Source organism: Bos javanicus, chromosome 14 (assembly GCF_032452875.1).
Source record: "Bos javanicus breed banteng chromosome 14, ARS-OSU_banteng_1.0, whole genome shotgun sequence".
NCBI classification, from domain to species: Eukaryota; Metazoa; Chordata; class Mammalia; order Artiodactyla; family Bovidae; genus Bos; species Bos javanicus.
In genome coordinates, this window is record NC_083881.1 from 22,998,469 (window position 1) to 23,016,937 (window position 18,469).

The following is an 18,469-nucleotide window of genomic DNA, read 5'->3' on the forward strand; positions in this document are numbered from 1 at the left end:
GGGATTCTCCAGGCAGGAACACTGGAGTGGGTTGCCATTGTCTTCTCCAGGCCTTTGGGTTAGGGCCCTTTTATTGAATGTGCTAGATTTGTCCCCATTTATAAAAATTAAATATTTTCAATGTATGCTTAAAATCCATTTCTTGCTTAGAAGACCACATTATATTCTCACCAAATCAAGATGATGAGGGAAAATCAGTGCCATTAAATTACACAAACTGGGGACTTTCCTGGTGGTGCAGTGGTTAAAAATCCACCTGCCAATTCAGGGGACACAGGTTCGATCCCTAGTCCAGGAAGATCCCACATGCAGTGGAGCAACTAAAGCCCACAAGCCACAACTACTGAGCCCTCACTCTAGGGCCCTCAAGATACAATGACTGAGCCCATGCGCTGCAACTACTGAAGTCCAGGTGCCCTAGAGCATGTGTTCTGCAAAAAGACAAGCCACCACGATGAGAAGCCCTCCCATCACTATTAGAGAGTAGCTCCTGCTTGCCTCAACTAGAGAAAAAGCCTGCTCGGCAACAAAGACTCAGTGCAGCCAAAAATAAATAAAGTATACAAACTGCTCAAGCACTATGTTTAAGGCAGTATTATCTTTAATTTCTAACTAACAATATTATTAATTCATTGCTAGGGATGACACAGAAGTCAAACCAGAGTTAAAGCAAGCCCCTCAACCACATGATAATTACAATCTTTATAGGTTTAAATTGCTTCCAGGGGTTACTTTGCCAAAGTCATTCTTGAGTGAGACCTTGTGGTCAAATAGTGTTTGTGTCCTTCGGTCAATAGAAGTGTAGCACCATATTTTTTTAATGATTGCCTCAAACTTTATTAATATTCCTTAGTCATTAAGAACAATATTTGACATAGAACTCAGCAAAATATCATAGTAAAAACAAATGTTCTCTACAATAACCTCGACTTTTATGACATTTTACACTGGGAAAAGTAGTCTGCCTGACCTTTCAGCCAGAACAAATAAGATGCCAATCGCCAAATTCGCATGATAATTCTAGTCTCAGAAAATGGGATACAGCTTTGCAATCAAAATGCTGGTATTGTGTGATGACTGTTGCTATTGTTGTTTAGTCGCTAAGTTGTGTCGGACTCTTTGTGACTCCCTGGACTGTTGACTGCCAGGCTCCTCTATCCATGGGATTTTTCAGGCAAGAATACTGGAGTGGATTGCCATTCCCTTCTCCGAGGGATCTTCTCAATCCAAGAATCAAACCTGCATCTCCTGCACTGCAGGCTGTTTCTCTACTGTCTGAGTCACTGGGGAAGCCACACAAAAATGGGCCCATGGAGTCCACATATTCTTCGTGGACCAAATTTAAGCAATGAAATAGGACACTAAATGAAAGAAAATATGATTGCACTTAACATATCTTAACTTAATGATTAGGGATTCTAAAGATTTAATTTCTATTTCCTAATCTGCTTTTTAGACTTTTTGCACTCTCCCTAGCTCTTTCTCTGAGATGCATTAAAGGTTCCCAATGTTCCCCATAAAAGATGACTATAAAATGATAAGGCTTTCATCAGTCCACTCATGAAAATAAATCATCTTCTTTTATCATTCAGACTGTGGCTTTGTATTGACATGTCTGACCCACTTTCAACTATCAAAAGACATTCCATGAGGCAACATGATGTAATGACAGATACTAGCCATAGAGTACAGAAGTTTGGTTTAAATGTGAGCTCTGACACTTCCTGGTTTTCATTTAACCCCACCAAGCCTCAGGCTGAATCTGGAAAATGGGAAAAATAACTAATTCCCAGAGTTCATTTCAGGATGGAGTGAAAGAATATATATAAAAGGGCTTTATGAATTGGGTATGGTTATAAATCATATATAATTATCATCATCACCATCATTATTATCTTTGACCCAGAGCAGACTTTATTGGTGGCTTTTTAATTGGCATATAATATGTCTCTTTTCCTAGGACCTGTCACAAAAATAAATGAGGCTGTGTAGCCAGGCAATGTCCAGACTATGCTAATGTAGAGCCGTGCCACTTCGTAGTTATATGACTTCTCTCCAGCTACCGATCTCACAAAGATCCAGTTTCCTCACCTGCAAAATGAGGAAAATCATTGTCTTTATCTCTGAGGCAAGAAACAAGGATTAAATAAGAAAATGCCCATAGGGTATCTGGCACATGAGAAGCACTCAATTATCATTTTCATTAGTACTGAATTCTCTCAGGGTAGAAACTTGGGAAAGATGTACTGTTCTATAAAAACAAATATTAGGGTCCACAGTGCATCAAAAGCTATTTAAATCCTCTTAATGTAATGCATTTGAAGGGTTGCTTTTTCTGTCCAAAGTGACTAAATCCAGCAGTAATGAAGGTATACTCCCTTGAAGCTTTATACCAAGATCCTAAACTTCCTGACTCTTTACCTCCACATCCTTGAGCTGTGGGTACCCAGGCCTCTTCTGAACATAGACAGCTGCCGTTAGTACCTGATGATGTGTAAGAACATGAAGCCAATCCAAAAGCACTAAAGCCCCACATTATATTAGAAAATCTAAAAGGTAGAAACCTAAATCTATTAAACAAACTCTTTGTGGGATAGACACACTTCTTCCAAAGAATCACTTGCTTTAAAAAATGACTAATTGTAGGATTCTTTGAAATAAAGAGTTCCTTGCAATACTATGCAGCAGTTAAGGGATATATGTGAATTAGATGTACATATAACAACACCTATGGATCCTAAAATGGGGCTTCCCAGGTGGTGCAGTGATAAAGAGTCTGCCTGCCAATGGAGCAGATGCAAGAGATGGGAGTTTGATTCCTAGGTCGGGAAGATCCCCTTGAGAAGGGCATGGCAACCTACTCCAGTATTCTTGCCTGGAAAATTCCATTGACCGGGGAGCCTGGTGGGCAACAGTCCATGGGGTTACAAAGAGTTTGGACACAACTGAGCGACTGAGTGCATGCACATGCGTACTTGGATCTGAAAAACATGGCCCTGGATGAAAAAAAAAAGAGTAAAATATTTTTAATACAATGCCATTTAATAAACAAATGCATGCTAATAGAACAAAGATAAGAACAAATATCAGTTTCTTAGAATGTCACATATACATTCACCATGCGACCCAGCAATCACACTTGTAGCTATTTATTCTAGAGAAAGGAAGCATACATTCACACAAAATTGTGTGTTTAAGTATTCACAACAGTTATATTTATAATCACCAAAACATAGAGACAACCCAAATGTCCTTCAAAGGGTAAAATGATAAACAAGCTGTGTGAGGTGAACATGATAACCGCTACACGACAGAAACTGGCCCAAACTATGGTACATCCATATAGTGGAATAGTACTCAACAGTAAGAGAAATGATTGACACAGGCAACAACTTAGATGAGTCTCAAGTTGAGTGAAGAAAACCTAATCTCAAAATATTAAACACTGTATGAATCTGTTTGTATAACATGTTCAATATGTCAAAAGTACAGTGTTGGAGAACAGACCTATAGTGGCCAGGATAAGGGTGAGGGTTGAGTTTAACTATAAATGGAAACCACAAGGAGTTTATTTAGCATAACTTTAGCTCGATTATGGTGACAGTTTAATGAATCTACATGTGTGATAAAACGTAATAAAGCTATATACCCCCCCAAAAAAAAATAATGTGCTTGTTAAAACTGGTGACATTCAAAATAATGTGTGTAGCTTGGTTAACAGTATTGCTCCAAGGTCAACGTCATTATTTTGATTGACAATTGTAATACTATTATAAGATGTTATCATTGGGGGATTCTGGGAGAAGTTCCCTTGGGAACTATGTACTATTTTTTTCAACTTCTATATGAGTCTAAAATTATTTCTAAGTGAAAAGTTTTTTTTTTTTAGGAACAAATGCCAATTAAAGGAATGTATATTAAATATGTTTTCATGGTTGCCTATGTGAAGAAAAAAATAGGGACCTGAGGGTGAGGGACAAAGATATTTCAGAGTCTATATAAATATTTGACTTATAATTTTAAGGGGTGACATTACAGTTATCTGTTACTCGATTATACACACCATGAAGTCAAGAACTATTTATAAGTCATTTTTGGATCTCTCAGGGGCTAGCATAGCAACATGTATATAGGTTCACAATGAACATTCATTCTATTATTAAAAAAGTAAACTCGTGAGGATATCTATTTCATAGCCGAACTCTATAAAGCAAACAATCCTAAATTTGAAAGTCTGTTTTGGTAGAAATGTTGATATTTCATGAATATATCCTTTAACCATTATGCTTTATAAATAAGTGTAAGTGTTAGTCAGTCAGTCGTGTCTGACTCTTTGCAACCCCATGGACTGTAGCCCAACAGGCTCCTCTGTCCATGGAATTCTCCAGGCAAAAAATACTAAAGTGGGTTGCCATTTCCTTCTCCAGGGAATCTTCCTGACCCAGGGATAGAACCTGGGTCTCCCACATTGCAGACAGATTCTTTACCATCTGAGCCACCAGGGGCTTTATATTCAGGTCTAAAATATTTCCGTGTGAAGTCGAAGATGAAGTTATGTCTTACCTAGCTCTTCCCCAAAAGTGGAATCAACTGCCACCAGTAGGCAGTAGAAATAGCAGATGGGGTGGCGGGGGGCAGGGGGAGGGGCGGACAATACAGTCTTCAAAGAGCCTTAATGTCTCTTCCCACCAGGGTGTATCTTTCAATAGAAAAGAAATGATAGTTCCTAGAAATGTCCACATGGAGATTTCTGGAACCCAAACTGGGCTCTTGAGTTAAGATGCTCTGTTCATCAAATCACATTTTTTGTTTCACTAGTTTTTGTATTTTATTCATGCTCCTCTTTCACCTCAAGTGGGCTTACATGTAATTTAATATTCCTTTATGATATTTTATGAATCAAGGCTATATCTTGACCAGTGACTGCAGTCCTTAAAGGTGTAATGAAGGTTGCTCAGAAATAATCAGACCATATTTTCTCACTCTTTGTTCAAAACATCTAGGAAGAGTGCTTCATATAAAATGATGACATGGAGAAAAGATGGAAACTAGGGAAAGCAAGAGAGGGAGTTAGGGAAGGGGTGGGAGAGACAATTTGTACGTGGTGAGAGGGCTGATGTTAAAATAATGGGTTTTTTAATTACTAGGTGGACATGAAGAGGGAGACTCTGAAAGTTCACATGGTCTGAAAACAACATTAAAATACCAGGGAGGGAATTTTTCTAAAACAGGACCCTCTGCTAGCTTTTCTCATCTCCAAATGTTGTGATCCTTCTGAGAATAGGATAAGTTGCATTCTTATTCTTGACAGGAAAGGCAAGACATTTCCCTCACTGTGTTATAAGAAAGTCAGCCATGTTCCACTGGGTTACCCCGCTGCCATATTCAATAGGAAGTGGCTTTCTTTCGTTACGAACAGCATGTCTTCCGTTTTGTCTCTTGCCTGAGCTGGCTGGAAACAAAAACCGATTACAGAAACAGGCTTGTTTGGCATGCCCTGTATGACAAACTTAATTGAGCAATAAGTTAAAAATGTAAGAACTTTGTTAGGCACCATGAAAATAGAAAATCATGTGAACCTTAGAGAGAACTGCTCTCAAAAATGTAAAGAAAAAAAAATCTGTTTTTAAAAATGCTAACTGCTTTCCCAAATTTTGTTTTTGAATTTGCATCTTGAATTTGGACAACTTTCACCTACCTAGTTCCTCCTCCTGCATAATCCTTGAGGAGACAAATAAAGCTCTATGTTCCCTGATGGCATCTTAATATAAAGGCAACATCTCTGCTTGGATTTACCAGAAAGCAGAGTCTGAGACAAGAGCAAGGGGGCATGTGGTTTACTGGGGAGATGGTTCCAAGGAAGAGAAGACAAGAAAGGAGGGACCACAGCCTGAGGTGCACTGTCTAGATGATCTCCATAATGGGCGATGGGCTGGACACCCCTGGGGGAGGCAAGAGGGGAGTTCTGATCCAGGGACCCCTCTGATCCTCATGGTCAAGGGTGGTCCCAAGAATGGCAGGTCCTGGGGCAAAAATTAGGAGAAATGACTGCAGCTCCAGTAAGGCTGCATCCTGTTATCCCTGTATTAGGTCAACAAACAACAACAGCTTGAATAAAGTTAGACAGAGGCTGGGAGCCAGGGCACATGGCAGCCATGGAGGGTCAAGGGAAACACTGTTCAACATTTTCAAGCACTTTCATGCTTGTGACAAAGTTAAATAATAATCAAACTATCTCATGCCCTGTTGACAAGCAGATGGCTCCATGTTAGGACCCAGAATGGGTTTCTCAAGTGGCACCAGTGGTAAAGAACCCACATGCCAATGTAGGAGACATAAGAGACGTAGCTTCAATCCCTGGATTGGGAAGATCCCCTGGAGGAGAGCAAGGCAACCCACTCCAGTATTCTTGCCTACAGAATTCCATGGATAGATGTAGTCCATGGGGTCACAAAGAGTCAGACATGACTGAGTGGCTAACACTTTCACTTCCTAGGGCACCATCTCTGTAGTTACTTAGCTTGGTAGATGGTCATGGAAGCTTTGACTGGGGTCTTCCCAAATGGGACTTTTTCCAAAACTATGGACCATAGCTCTCTAAGCTTCTCTGTCTGTGGGATTCTCCAGGCAAGAATACTGGAGTGGATTGCCATTTCTTTCTCCAGGGGATCTTCCAGACCCAGGGATCGGACCAATGTCTCTTATGTCTTGTGTGTTGGCGGCGGATTCCTTACCACTAGCGCCACCTGGAAAGCCCAAATGGGGCTCTACATGCTATTGATTCCCCAGATGGAGGACCAGCCCCTGTCGTGTTCAGCACACTGTTTGTTCACATCCTATTCACTAAATTTTTGCAGTTAATTGTGATATGACAATTTTCTCTGGGTTATTAAACACAGTTGAGAGCACTGATGGCTGAGCAAGTAGGATAAGGAAATAACCATCTCTATGATGATGGAGGAGGCTCTTCTCCTGTCTTCATTTGTCTCCATGAGCCTCTTGGAGAGAACATTCCAGGCTCAGAACAAGTGCTTGTCAGCACAGGAAACCTCCCTGCTCTCCCGCTGAGCTTATGTTGTGGACTACAACACTCTGGCCTGAGGAGATTTCTGCTATCAGAAATCAGGTGCTCGGGGTGAAACTGGGATAAACTCTAGACTTAACCAGCCAGTGTAGGCTTGGAACATGAGAACATTCAGTGTTCTCTTCTCAGCATCTGCCTATACAAGATACAGCTGATGGCTCCATGGAGCGTGAGGCTGCCCAACAAAGAGAGGGGTATGCTGCTCACCATGAGGTTTGGACCAGAACAACTCTAAGAATCCAATTGTCCTGGTGAAATCTAGCCCTGCAATGTGCATCAGCTTGGAGACCCTGCAGGCAGGCCCCCAGCCCACTGGGGCTGTAACAGTGTGTCCCTGGACCACTCCTCCTTCTCTCTTCCCTCCCTACTTGGTCCCCCAATGGATGTGATGGGTCAGATGCCCCAGGTCTATGGAGTTTTCAGCCAACTTTTAAAATTGTAAATGGCCATAATTCTGTTCCAGTGAAGGGATTTCAAAGCTGCAAGGCAGTATCTTGTCTTCTAAAAAGAATAAAACATTATTACACTTAGGCACACACACAACTTTCCTCATTTGTCATAAAATCAGTCAATTCAACAGGGCTGAGGATAAAGGTTTTGATTCTATCACAATCGTTATTTCCTGGGTAATAAGAACAAACACGGTATTAATCTGTTTTTTTTTTTAAGCATAGTTAATAATTTATTTAATGTATTCCTACTGTTTGTAAGGCTTCTCTGGTGGCTCAGCAGTAAAGAATCCTCCTGAAATGCAGGAGACAAGGTTTGATTCCTGGGTCGGCAAGATCCCTGGAGAAGGAAATGGCAACCCATTATAGTATTCTTGCCTGGAGAATCCCGTGGACAGAGGAGCATGGTGGGCTACAGTCCACAGGTTTGCAAAGAGTTGGACATGACATAGCAAGTAAAAAGCAACAACAATTTTTGCTAGTAGTCTCTTAATCTTTTGATGACATGAATTTAAGTTGTACCATGTCAATATCACGTCAAATAGTAGTCACTTCTATATTTGCCCCAAGCCACTCTTCTCCATTTTAATACATACTTACCATTAAAATACTAGAATACTGATTTTACTATGAAATATTAGTATATTGGGACTCTAAAGAGGGTAACTGGGGGAGAAATGCTCCTTTTGTTCTCTGAGGGCTGAGTACCAGTTGCTATGAGGGCAAAAGGAGTAAGGAACCTTCCTTTCAAGTTCAGTAATTTTCCCATATATTTCACCTGAACTTACCGGTAGCCCAAGAGGCCCTGGCCACACTGCCCATTTCAAAGACAATTATTTGGTGGAGAACAAGGCTCTATTACTTCCTACTCCAGGTTTGAGGAAATACATGAGGACATGTTCATGTAATATGTATCCTTATGAGAGGTGTGCATGAAAATTAAATGAAACAAAAATAACCATATCTCATAGGTAAATTTTATTTTCAGAGAAGACTAAACATAAAATCAATAAAAGGGACTTTTTGCCAAACACAAGATGCCAACCAGGTATGATTTTTACATTGTGTAAGCTCGTACTGTATAAAAATACTCTGTACCATGATATGAAGCTCTTAGTATCTTAATAGCACTAGAGCACTAGACTCCTCTGAGAACCCAAATTAATTCTAATTATCTGAGCAAGAGAGAGAGGTGATGGAAATACAGCTCTTGGGTCAAATACATGCAGAGAAAGCCAAAGACTTGTTAGTCTGAGAGGCAGTGCTGCCTAGGGGAGAGAAATAAAACTCCGATGAATGAGGGAAAGGTGTCAAGGTTCTTGTCCCACTGGAGGACTTCTGGGAGGACATTCTCCATCTCTTTCCTTATTGCAAATTCCCATGAAGAGCCTTCGAGATGCACAATATGCACATGTGCACTGGAGCTCTTAGTGGCTCCTGGTGAGAGGTGGTCCCCAGGGCACTGTGGTGCCCAGAGGCGCGACCACAGACCATGTGAGGGGGCGGCTCTGCAGGTGACAGTTCAGCCACTCCCCTTGGGGGAGGGTGGCTTAGGCTGGCCTCTTTGGGCTTGGGTCAAATGTGAGGTCATCCAATGCATTCTCTCCCTCCTAATGCGTATCTGTCCCCCTTGGGATGACTAATAGGAAACAGAATCTAATTTTAAAAGACTTTCCACTACGCAACTTTCCACCATAGAAATATAGGACAGAATACTGTCATTTTTATTAATACTATTATTGGCATAAAGGAGACAGAAGAAACTTAATGTTCTGGTGTTTAAAAAAAGGTTTTGTGGTTGTAGCTGTTGTTTAACATATTCACTACAGAAATTTTAAGATGACAAACCATGCAATTTTGCTCCTTATCAGTGACTGATGAGGAGAGATAGATAAATAGATGGTGTGTTATGACACGTATATACTGTGACTGCAGATACATATATCAGTTCAGTTCAGTTCAGTTCAGTCACTCAGTCGTGTCCGACTCTTTGCGACCCCATGAACTGCAGCATGCCAGGCCTCCCTGTCTGTCACCAACTCCCAGAGTTCACCCAAACTCATGTCCATCGAGTCGGTGATGCCATCCAGCCATCTTATCCTCTGTCGTCCCATTCTCCTCCTGCCCCCAATCCCTCCCAGCATCAGGGTCTTTTCCAATGAGTCAACTCTTCTCATGAGGTGGCCAAAGTATTGAAGTTTCAGCCTCAGCATCAGTCCTTCCAAAGAACACCCAGGACCGATCTCCTTTAGGATGGACTTGTTCGATCTCTTTGCCGTCCAAGGGTCTTCTCCAACACCACAGTTCAAAAGCATCAATTCTTCGGCACTCAGCTTTCTTCACAGTCCAACTCTCACATCCATACATGACCACAGGAAAAACCATAGCCTTGACTAGATGAACCTTTGTTGGCAAAGTAATGTCTCTGCTTTTGAATATGCTATCTAGGTTGGTCATAACTTTCCTTCCAAGGAGTAAGCGTCTTTTAATTTCATGGCTGCAGTCACCATCTGCAGTGATTTTGGAGCCCCCCAAAATAAAGTCTGACACTGTTTCCACTGTTTCCCCATCTATTTCCCAGGAAGTGATGGGACCAGATGCCATGATCTTAGTTTTCTGAATATTGAGCTTTAAGCCAACTTTTTCACTCTCCTCTTTCACTTTCATCAAGAGGCTCTTTAGTTCCTCTTCACTTTCTGCCATAAGGGTGGTGTCATCTGCATATCTGAGGTTATTGATATTTCTCCCAGCAATCTAGATTCCAGTTTGTGCTTCTTCCAGCCCAGCATTTCTCATGATGTACCCTGCATATAAGTTAAATAAGCAGGGTGACAATATACAGCCTTGACATACTCCTTTTCCTATTTGGAACCAGTCTGTTGTTCCATGTCCAGTTCTAACTGTTGCTTCCTGACCTGCATATAGGTTTCTCAAGAGGCAGGTCAGGTGGCCTGGTATTCCCATCTCTTTCAGAATTTTCCACAGTTTATTGTGATCCACACAGTCAAAGGCTTTGGCTTAGTCAATAAAGCAGAAATAGATGTTTTTCTGGAACTCTCTTGCTTTTTCGACGATCCAGAGGATGTTGGCCATTTGATCTCTGGTTCCTCTGCCTTTTCTAAAACCAGCTTGAACATCTGAAAGTTCATGGTTCACGTATTGCTGAAGCCTGGCTTGGAGACTTTTGAACATTACTAGCATGTGAGATGAGATACATATATATATATATATAATACTGTAAAGCTTTGTGTGTAGCCAGAAAGCAGAAGAAAATACAAGTTGCTAGAATCACTCTTTATTAATGTTGTTTCTTTAGAACTCTTATGCACAGATTTTACTCTGCATTTTTCAGGTAGTAAAAATAACAGTGATAACAGCTAAACTGTTTAATATGCTATAAGCTAGAGAAAGAAAATGCAACATTAGAAAATATATGCATAGCATCCTCATAGCTAGTAATGATTTCCGATTCAGCTATATTAGTAATTAACATTTGATCAAATATTGTTTAAGGACTGAAGTGTTCCTTATAAATATGAACCATCTGAAACATGTTCTATACTTCTCATTTCCTTACAAGTAATGTAAAGACTGTCTCCATCACATTAAACAGTGGGTTAAACTAGCTATATAATGCTTGATATATATAATTTAACATACTAGCTATATAATGCTTGATACACTGGACATTTGGAATTTTCCTCCCAAGCTTATCACTTTTGCCATATTTTGTTTAGGTCTGAAGTTGGTAATATGAGAGTCTGCAACTTTGGTCCAGGTTGCTCATTACACCTGGAAACTACTGATGAAAAGGAGTCAAGAATTTAAATGCTATTTACATCTTCAGAAAGTCATTGGATTACATTTTGTGTCATTGGATTACATAGTGTGTGAGGGGTGTGGGTGAGGCATGGGTGTCTGTGTGCAAGGCATGGTAGGGAATTCTAGGTATGTTTGTGTGCTTACATCAGTAACAGAAGAAATTACAAAATTAAGATATTGCTAGGACTGCGATTATGTTGATAAAATTGGTGAATTCCTGGTGTCCTTTCATGATGTAAGGAAAAGTCTATCTTCCACTAGCATGCTCCCTAAGACAGTAATTAGTAAGAATGACCCTATCAGAAAAATTAGTCATACAACAAAGATGGCAAACGTCTTCCAAATGTGTCCACCTCGGAGGAACAGATGGACACACTGACATTTCTGAGTGGGTTTTAGGAAACATCTCTTAGCAGGAATGAGAGCCGTGTGTTTAAGCCACTATCCTCTCATGCTCACTGCATGAACTTCATCGTCAGTGACAAAGACTGGAAATTTGTTTTCCTCTTAAATGCTGCTCTTTGGTAACTATTCTAAAATTTTTACTATGAATATGACTTTCTCTAAATCCTCCCCGTATAAATATCTTTTCATTACCATGAACTTCCTTGGTCATCTATGCCTCTTGGGCAACATTTGTCTTTTCATTAACATAGCAAAGCAGAATCCTAAGAAGAACCTTAGTGAGCCGCCTCCAGTCCCCACCTGGACCCAACATTGGGTCCTTTTGACAGCCAGGAGATCTAGAAGCTTCTTTGCTTCCCAGCAGAGTGTTGACCTTCCTCATATGCCCTCAATCAGGCCAAGGCCAAGTTCAGTGTGATGGGAACACCTGTCAGAGTAAAATGCTTAAAGTAAATGAGAAGGACTAAAGGCATAAAGCCACTTAAATGACAAATATCAAAGAGATGGCATTGCAAATGAGCCCAGGATGCAGGTAACCTTGGTGAGCAGCGACATGGCCGTACATCATGAATCCGGCACGTGCACAGAACACAGCTTCTCGTCTGGCGCTCACCCAGCCATGAAGGAGGATGGTTCTCTCCACCTTCAGATAAAGAAGTCTGGCTCAGAAGCTAAGTGGCTCTGAGACTCAGAGGGGAGAAAATCCTTCCCAGTTAAATTATGACAGCCCGTATACCAAGAGGACAAGACTGCTCAGTCTGTATCTTCAAGTAGGCAAAGGGGCATTTTCCAGGAACAGGCTGTCAGCCATCCTCCTCTCCCCCAGTGCAAACATGTGTTTGTAAAGTAATATAAAGTATCTAGATTCATCTAGGCTAGTAGTGTACAATCACGAACTTCTCAACTCTGTCTACTCGGTAGACTGCTGCCAAGAACCATTAAAAAGCTAACTTATGGGGATTTCCCTCGTGGTCCAGTGACTTTGACTCTGCACTCCCAATGCAGGGGACCAGGGTTCAATTCTTGGTCAGGGAACTAAATCACATATGCTGCAACTGAGAGTTCACATGCCACAACTAAAGATTCCTTGTGCTACAACCAAGACCCAGTGCAGCCAAATAAATAAATGTTTTTTTGTTTGTTTGTTTGTTTGTTTGTTTTTAAAAAGCTAACTTGTGGAGTCACATGGATCAAGGCAATGCCATGTCTCTGACTAGGATCGTAAGTTCTCAGACTTCACTGGTAGGTTGGCTGGAGTACAGTGGAAGCAGCTGTCAGATCTGCTGAGTGAAGGTGCCAAGGCAGCCATGAGGCCACTTCGTGGAAGGGCAGATGATGTAGGCTAATGTCACCATTGTGTTTGTCTCTGACCAAGGGTGCAGTTAGGCACCTCTCCAGTTTCTTCTGCCCCAGTTATTATTCCAAGTGATCTGTCTCCAGTTTCCTGGGATTCAGTTCCAGACGAGAAACCTCATGTCTACTGCATCACTGTTGTTTAGCCGCCCAGTTTGCGACCCCATGAACTGTATGTAGCCCACCATGCTCCTCTGTTTACAGGATTTCCCAGGCAAGAGCACTGGACTGGGTTGCCTTCCTTCTCCAGGGGATCTTCCTGACCCAGGGATTGAACCCACAACTTCTGCACTGGCAGGCAGATTCTCTACCACTGAGCCACCAGAGAAACCCATTGCATCATTAGTTCTTACCAAAGGGATTATAATTCTTTACAGAATATTTCTGTTTTAAAACATCTTCCCTTTTTGGAGCCCAAGTAAAGCCTCAAGGTGTTTAACACAGGGAGTAACTCCAAGGCTCTTGGCCTAGTAGCTATTTAAAAGACAAACAAGCCCAAACACCTGCACAGAAGAGTTAACTTGACAGTTTTGTTCCTGTTTCTGGAACACCGTGACTTTTCTCAGAACACAAGTCCTTCCTTGTGTCATTCTAAATTTCTATGGATAAGAACTCATGAGCCTATTCTTTTGTATTTATTTCTCAATTCCCTAAGCAGTTTACTTGATCTAAAAACATAAAGGAATGTCAGTTCAGCTTCTTTGCCCAACCCAACATCTGGCCCCATTTGTTAGAACTGAATGACAAACACGGCCCATCTTCCTCTGCTTCCTGTGTTGGTGTTTCGTCTCTAGAGCAGATGTTATTACCTGTTAGTAGAGAGTCCACAGGAGTCTCTTTAGATAGATGTGGGGGGCTCTGTGTTAATGGGTACAGAATTTCCTACCCTACGAGAGTAAATTATTATGAAACCAGGTCTTTCTGAAATCAAACCTCTGGCCATACGTTCCATGGCAGGGCAGTGTGGAATTGCATGATCCTCTCTTGAGGTGGGTGTCTGCACAGCCCACACAGGAGGTGGCAGAGGCAGAGGGGAAGAACGTGACACTGAACTTCAAATGTGTGTTTTCATCCCCCACTCACCTGTGGCAATTCTTTCTCACCCTTGGCATGAAGAACGGGTGGGAACAGATGTGAGCATGGTCTACATTTCTGCTCACATTCACTGGGCCTCTTGTTTTCCAATCTTCCCTCCGGCAGCTAATAAAGAATCAGTTCAGTTCAGTTCAGTCGCTCAGTCATGTCCGACTCTTTGCAGCCCCATGAATCACAGCACGCCAGGCCTCCCTGTCCATCACCAACTCCCGGAGTTCACTCAAACTCACGTCCATCGAGTTAGTGATGCCATCCTGCCATCTCATCTTCTGTCATCCTCTTCTCCTCCTGCCCCCAAGCCCTCCCAGCATCAGAGTCTTTTCCAGTGAGTCAACTCTTTCCATGAGGTGGCCAAAGTACTGGAGTTTCAGCTTCAGCATCATTCCCTCCAAAGAACACCCAGGGCTGATCTCCTTCAGAATGGACTGGTTGGATCTCCTTGCAGTCCAAGGGACTCTCAAGAGTCTTCTCCAACACCACAGAATATTAACGCATATATATGAAATTTAGAAGGATGGTACCAATGAGCCTATGTGCAGGGCAGCAAAGGAGACACAGATGTAAAGAACAAACTTTTGAATTCAGTGGGAGAGGGAAAGGGTGGGATGATTTGAGAGAATAGCATTGAAACATATACATTACCATATGTAAAATAGATAGTGAGAGTTCGATGTATGATGCAAGACACCCAAAGCCGGTGCTCTGTGACAACTGGGAGGGATAGGGTGGAAAGGGAAGTAGGAGGGCGATTCAGGAGGGAGGGGACACATGTATACTTATGGCCAATTCATGTTGATGTATCACATAAAACCATCACACTATCATAATTATTCTCCAGTTAAGATAAAACATTAAATAACATAATCAAATGAGGTAAACCACTTACATATAGAGAAGATGGACAAGAACCAGTTGTGATCACAAAGCCTCTCTATTGTCATCATTTTTCAGAGTACAAACTAGAGAAAAGGCCGAGGCTGACATTTTCCTCATGACTAAGTTGTGAGTGTAAGACTCCTGATGTCCATCACTGCTGATTTAGAGAAAGTGGAAAACTCTCCTGAGATTGCACGCTAATGTCTGTTACATACCAACTGTTCTGCACTTCCAACTGGAAGCAAAAGTGATATGATGGAGGCCCTTGGTCCATCTCATGCAAATAACTAATTGTTAGAGAATAGAATTTGCGGGACCTCCCTGGTGGTCCAGCAGCTAAGAAATGCCAAATGCAGGGGGCCCGGGTTCAACCCCTGGTCAGGGAACTAGATCCCACATGTCTCAACCAAGAGTTCCCATGCCACAACTAAAGATCCTGCAGGCCTCAACTAAATCCCAGCACAGCCAAATAAATAATTTTTTTAAAAAAAGAAATAGAACTTGAGACTTCCCCCCCAGTTCAGTGTAATATATGTTGGTACATCCCAGAATGAACAGAAAACAGGGCTCACTGGTACAGCTTCAGTGATGTGGGGTCACGCCCCAGCCTTGGGGGGCTAGGACAGAAGCCAACTGGAAGCAGTCAAGCTCATGCAGTGAGGTGGCTTCCATGCTGGTGGTCTGCACAAGTCAGGAGCAGGGGTCGTAAAGGAAGGTCTTCTCAGCAGTTTTAAACCACAACTGTAAGTTTCTATAGTGGAGAAAAGAGAGAAGATAACTCTAAGAAAACGTAATGTGAATGTGCAAAATCCATTTCAGGCCAATGCATTGCTTATCAGAACTCAGAGAATTTTCCTCATCTTTGTGTCTCTACATATGTAGTTCCCATGGGCATTTTTGGAACTTTTTGCATGTTCTGAATTTTTAAATTCTGAAATATTTTGCAAATTCATGTTAATCTGTATATATAATGTGAATATAAATACATATATATATAAAGTATATGTTTAGGGTAAGCTCTTTTTTCATGCTATCAAAGAACAAATACAAGTTTGTCAGAATAAAATGTGATGACTGTTCACAGACAGCATCTCTCACACCCAACAGGAAGTGGTGTTGGCTTTTAAGATTGTCAAGCTTGTTCTCATTCTCCCACTTTCCCAAACACATTAGAAAATTAACATGTAATGCTTACCATTACCACACTGATGATTCTACTCAGGATATTTTTAAAGCAGTGGGGTAATTTTATTGTGGATTCAACACACTGGTTTTCTTTCTTCTTTTGTATTTGTTTGAAATTTTCAATAGTAAATATTTTTTTAAAAGGTTATCAGAAAGGACTCCCATGGTGGTCCAGTGATTAAGACCACATGCTTCCACTAGAGGAGATGCAAGTTTGATCCCTGGTTGGGTAACTGAGATCCTGCACGCTACACAGCTCAGCCAAAAATAAAAAATACATAAATAAATAATTTTTACTTAAAAAAAAAAGGTATCAGGAAAACTTACAAGCATATACACTCTGGAACTTGACACGCATTCTGTCCTTGGAGACATGTCTCTTGAATATTGTAAAGCACATAGAGGCACTGACCAGAAAGGGTATTTGTAGATTTTCAACATAGCACATCCTTTCTATACCTCAGTTTCATCTCCCTCCTCAAAACTGCAGGGCAGTGAAATGCTTTCAGGCTTCCCAGCTGGCACTAGTGGTAAAGAATCTGCTTGCCAATGCCACAGGAGACATAGGTTTGATCCCTGGGTTGGGAAGATCCCCTGGAGGAGGAAACAGCAACCCACTCCAAGAATCTTGCCTGGAGAATCCCATGGACAGAGGAGCCTGGCGGGATACGGTCTATGGGGTCACAAAGAGATGGACATGATTAAAGCAGCTTAACACTCACAGGATGCCTTCAATGAGGATGAAAATTGCAATGACTCCTCAAAGTGAACCTTTAAGAATAAGGGTTAACTTGGGGCCTTAAGTGATAAGCAGAGAAAGGCTACCCCATCCAGTATTCTGGCCAGGAGAATTTCATGGGCTATATAGTCCATGGAGTCACAAAGAGTCGGACACAACTGAGTGACTTTCACTTTCCCTTTCACTTCTAATTGATAAGCCACTAAGGCCGTTGTTTCCTGTGTGTGCTTGCACAGATACTGTGGTTTGCGGAAGAGCAGACAGGATCAGTCATCACTCCAGTCTCTTATCCTCCTGTTTCCTTTCTAGGTATTTCCACACGATATACCTAGGTATTCGAAGTCGGCAGAGCGGGGAGAACGACCGGTGGAGGTTCTACTGGAAGATGGTGTATGAGTACGCGGACGTGAGCATGCTGCACCTACTGGCCACCTTCTTGGAGAGCGCCCCACAGCTAGTGCTGCAGCTCTGCATTATCGTACAGACACACAGCCTGCAGGCCCTGCAAGGTAAGGGCTCCAGTTCGCTCCCTGCACCTGGGGAAGGACTGTCTGGCTCCTTTGCACAACTCAAGGACCGTTCCAATAGCCTTTGTTGACGCCGGTCATGGTGCTCCTGCTTAATGTCGGCTGCTTGACACCTGCATTTGTGAACGAGGCTTGTTTTCTTCCTCGCCTTCACTTATCGTGGGTAATTTACGGAAAGACAATTCTGTTTTGCTCTCGAGCTGCCCTCTGAGTAGGAAAAAATCCTTATGATTTTACACTTGGTCAATATGAGAACAGAATCAGCTGAAGTTTTCTGGTTTGTATGATAATTTCCAAACATTTCAAGAAAGACTTATAGTCTTCTCTCTCTTGAATGTTTTATGCATATGAGATATTATGTACATTATATATGTAAATTTTTATATTTATTTGAATATGAGGGTAATCTCTACCATTTCCTTTTGACATTAAGAGACATAGGGAGAGAGAGATTAAAAAGAAATGATAGAGATTACCTTAATATATTTAAAAACAAGGTCACATGGGAAAATGTCAATATTAAACAATGTATTGTTTGTGTAGTACAAAGTTTTATGAAACAAATATTACCATCAGATTAATATTTTTGTGTTTTACTATCTTGTTGGATCACCTTGTCAGTAAGATGATTCAATTAATAACAGATCTGCCCTGCCATTTCCTTAGGGCCTGCTGCTCCAATCTTTTCAGAAGCAAGAAGATTAGACAGGCCAGTGGGTAGACAGGTGAATATATGTGGAGGATGATGGATACGTAGCCATGTTCTAAATAGTTTCCTGATAATATGTCCATCCTGTAATTGATAGATATTAAATAGATAACGTTCTGTGATGTGTGCATCTTGTTTCAACCTCAGCAGAGCCTGGCTGTGGCTTTCTCTGTGTACTAGGCCATCTTCTAATCTGAGACTTGATCGGGGAATCCCTACAATGTC

General features: G+C 41.5%; 1 protein-coding gene across 1 annotated transcript in view; it reads left to right on the plus strand.

Annotated features, from left to right (window-relative positions):
• Positions 1-18,469, plus strand: part of XKR4 (XK related 4) — a 329,136-nt gene that overhangs the window by 180,108 nt on the left and 130,559 nt on the right. The window contains exon 2 of the mRNA XM_061438768.1: positions 17,318-17,517. Within this exon, the coding sequence (XP_061294752.1) occupies positions 17,318-17,517 (200 nt within the window). The remainder of the gene's footprint in view (positions 1-17,317; positions 17,518-18,469) is intronic.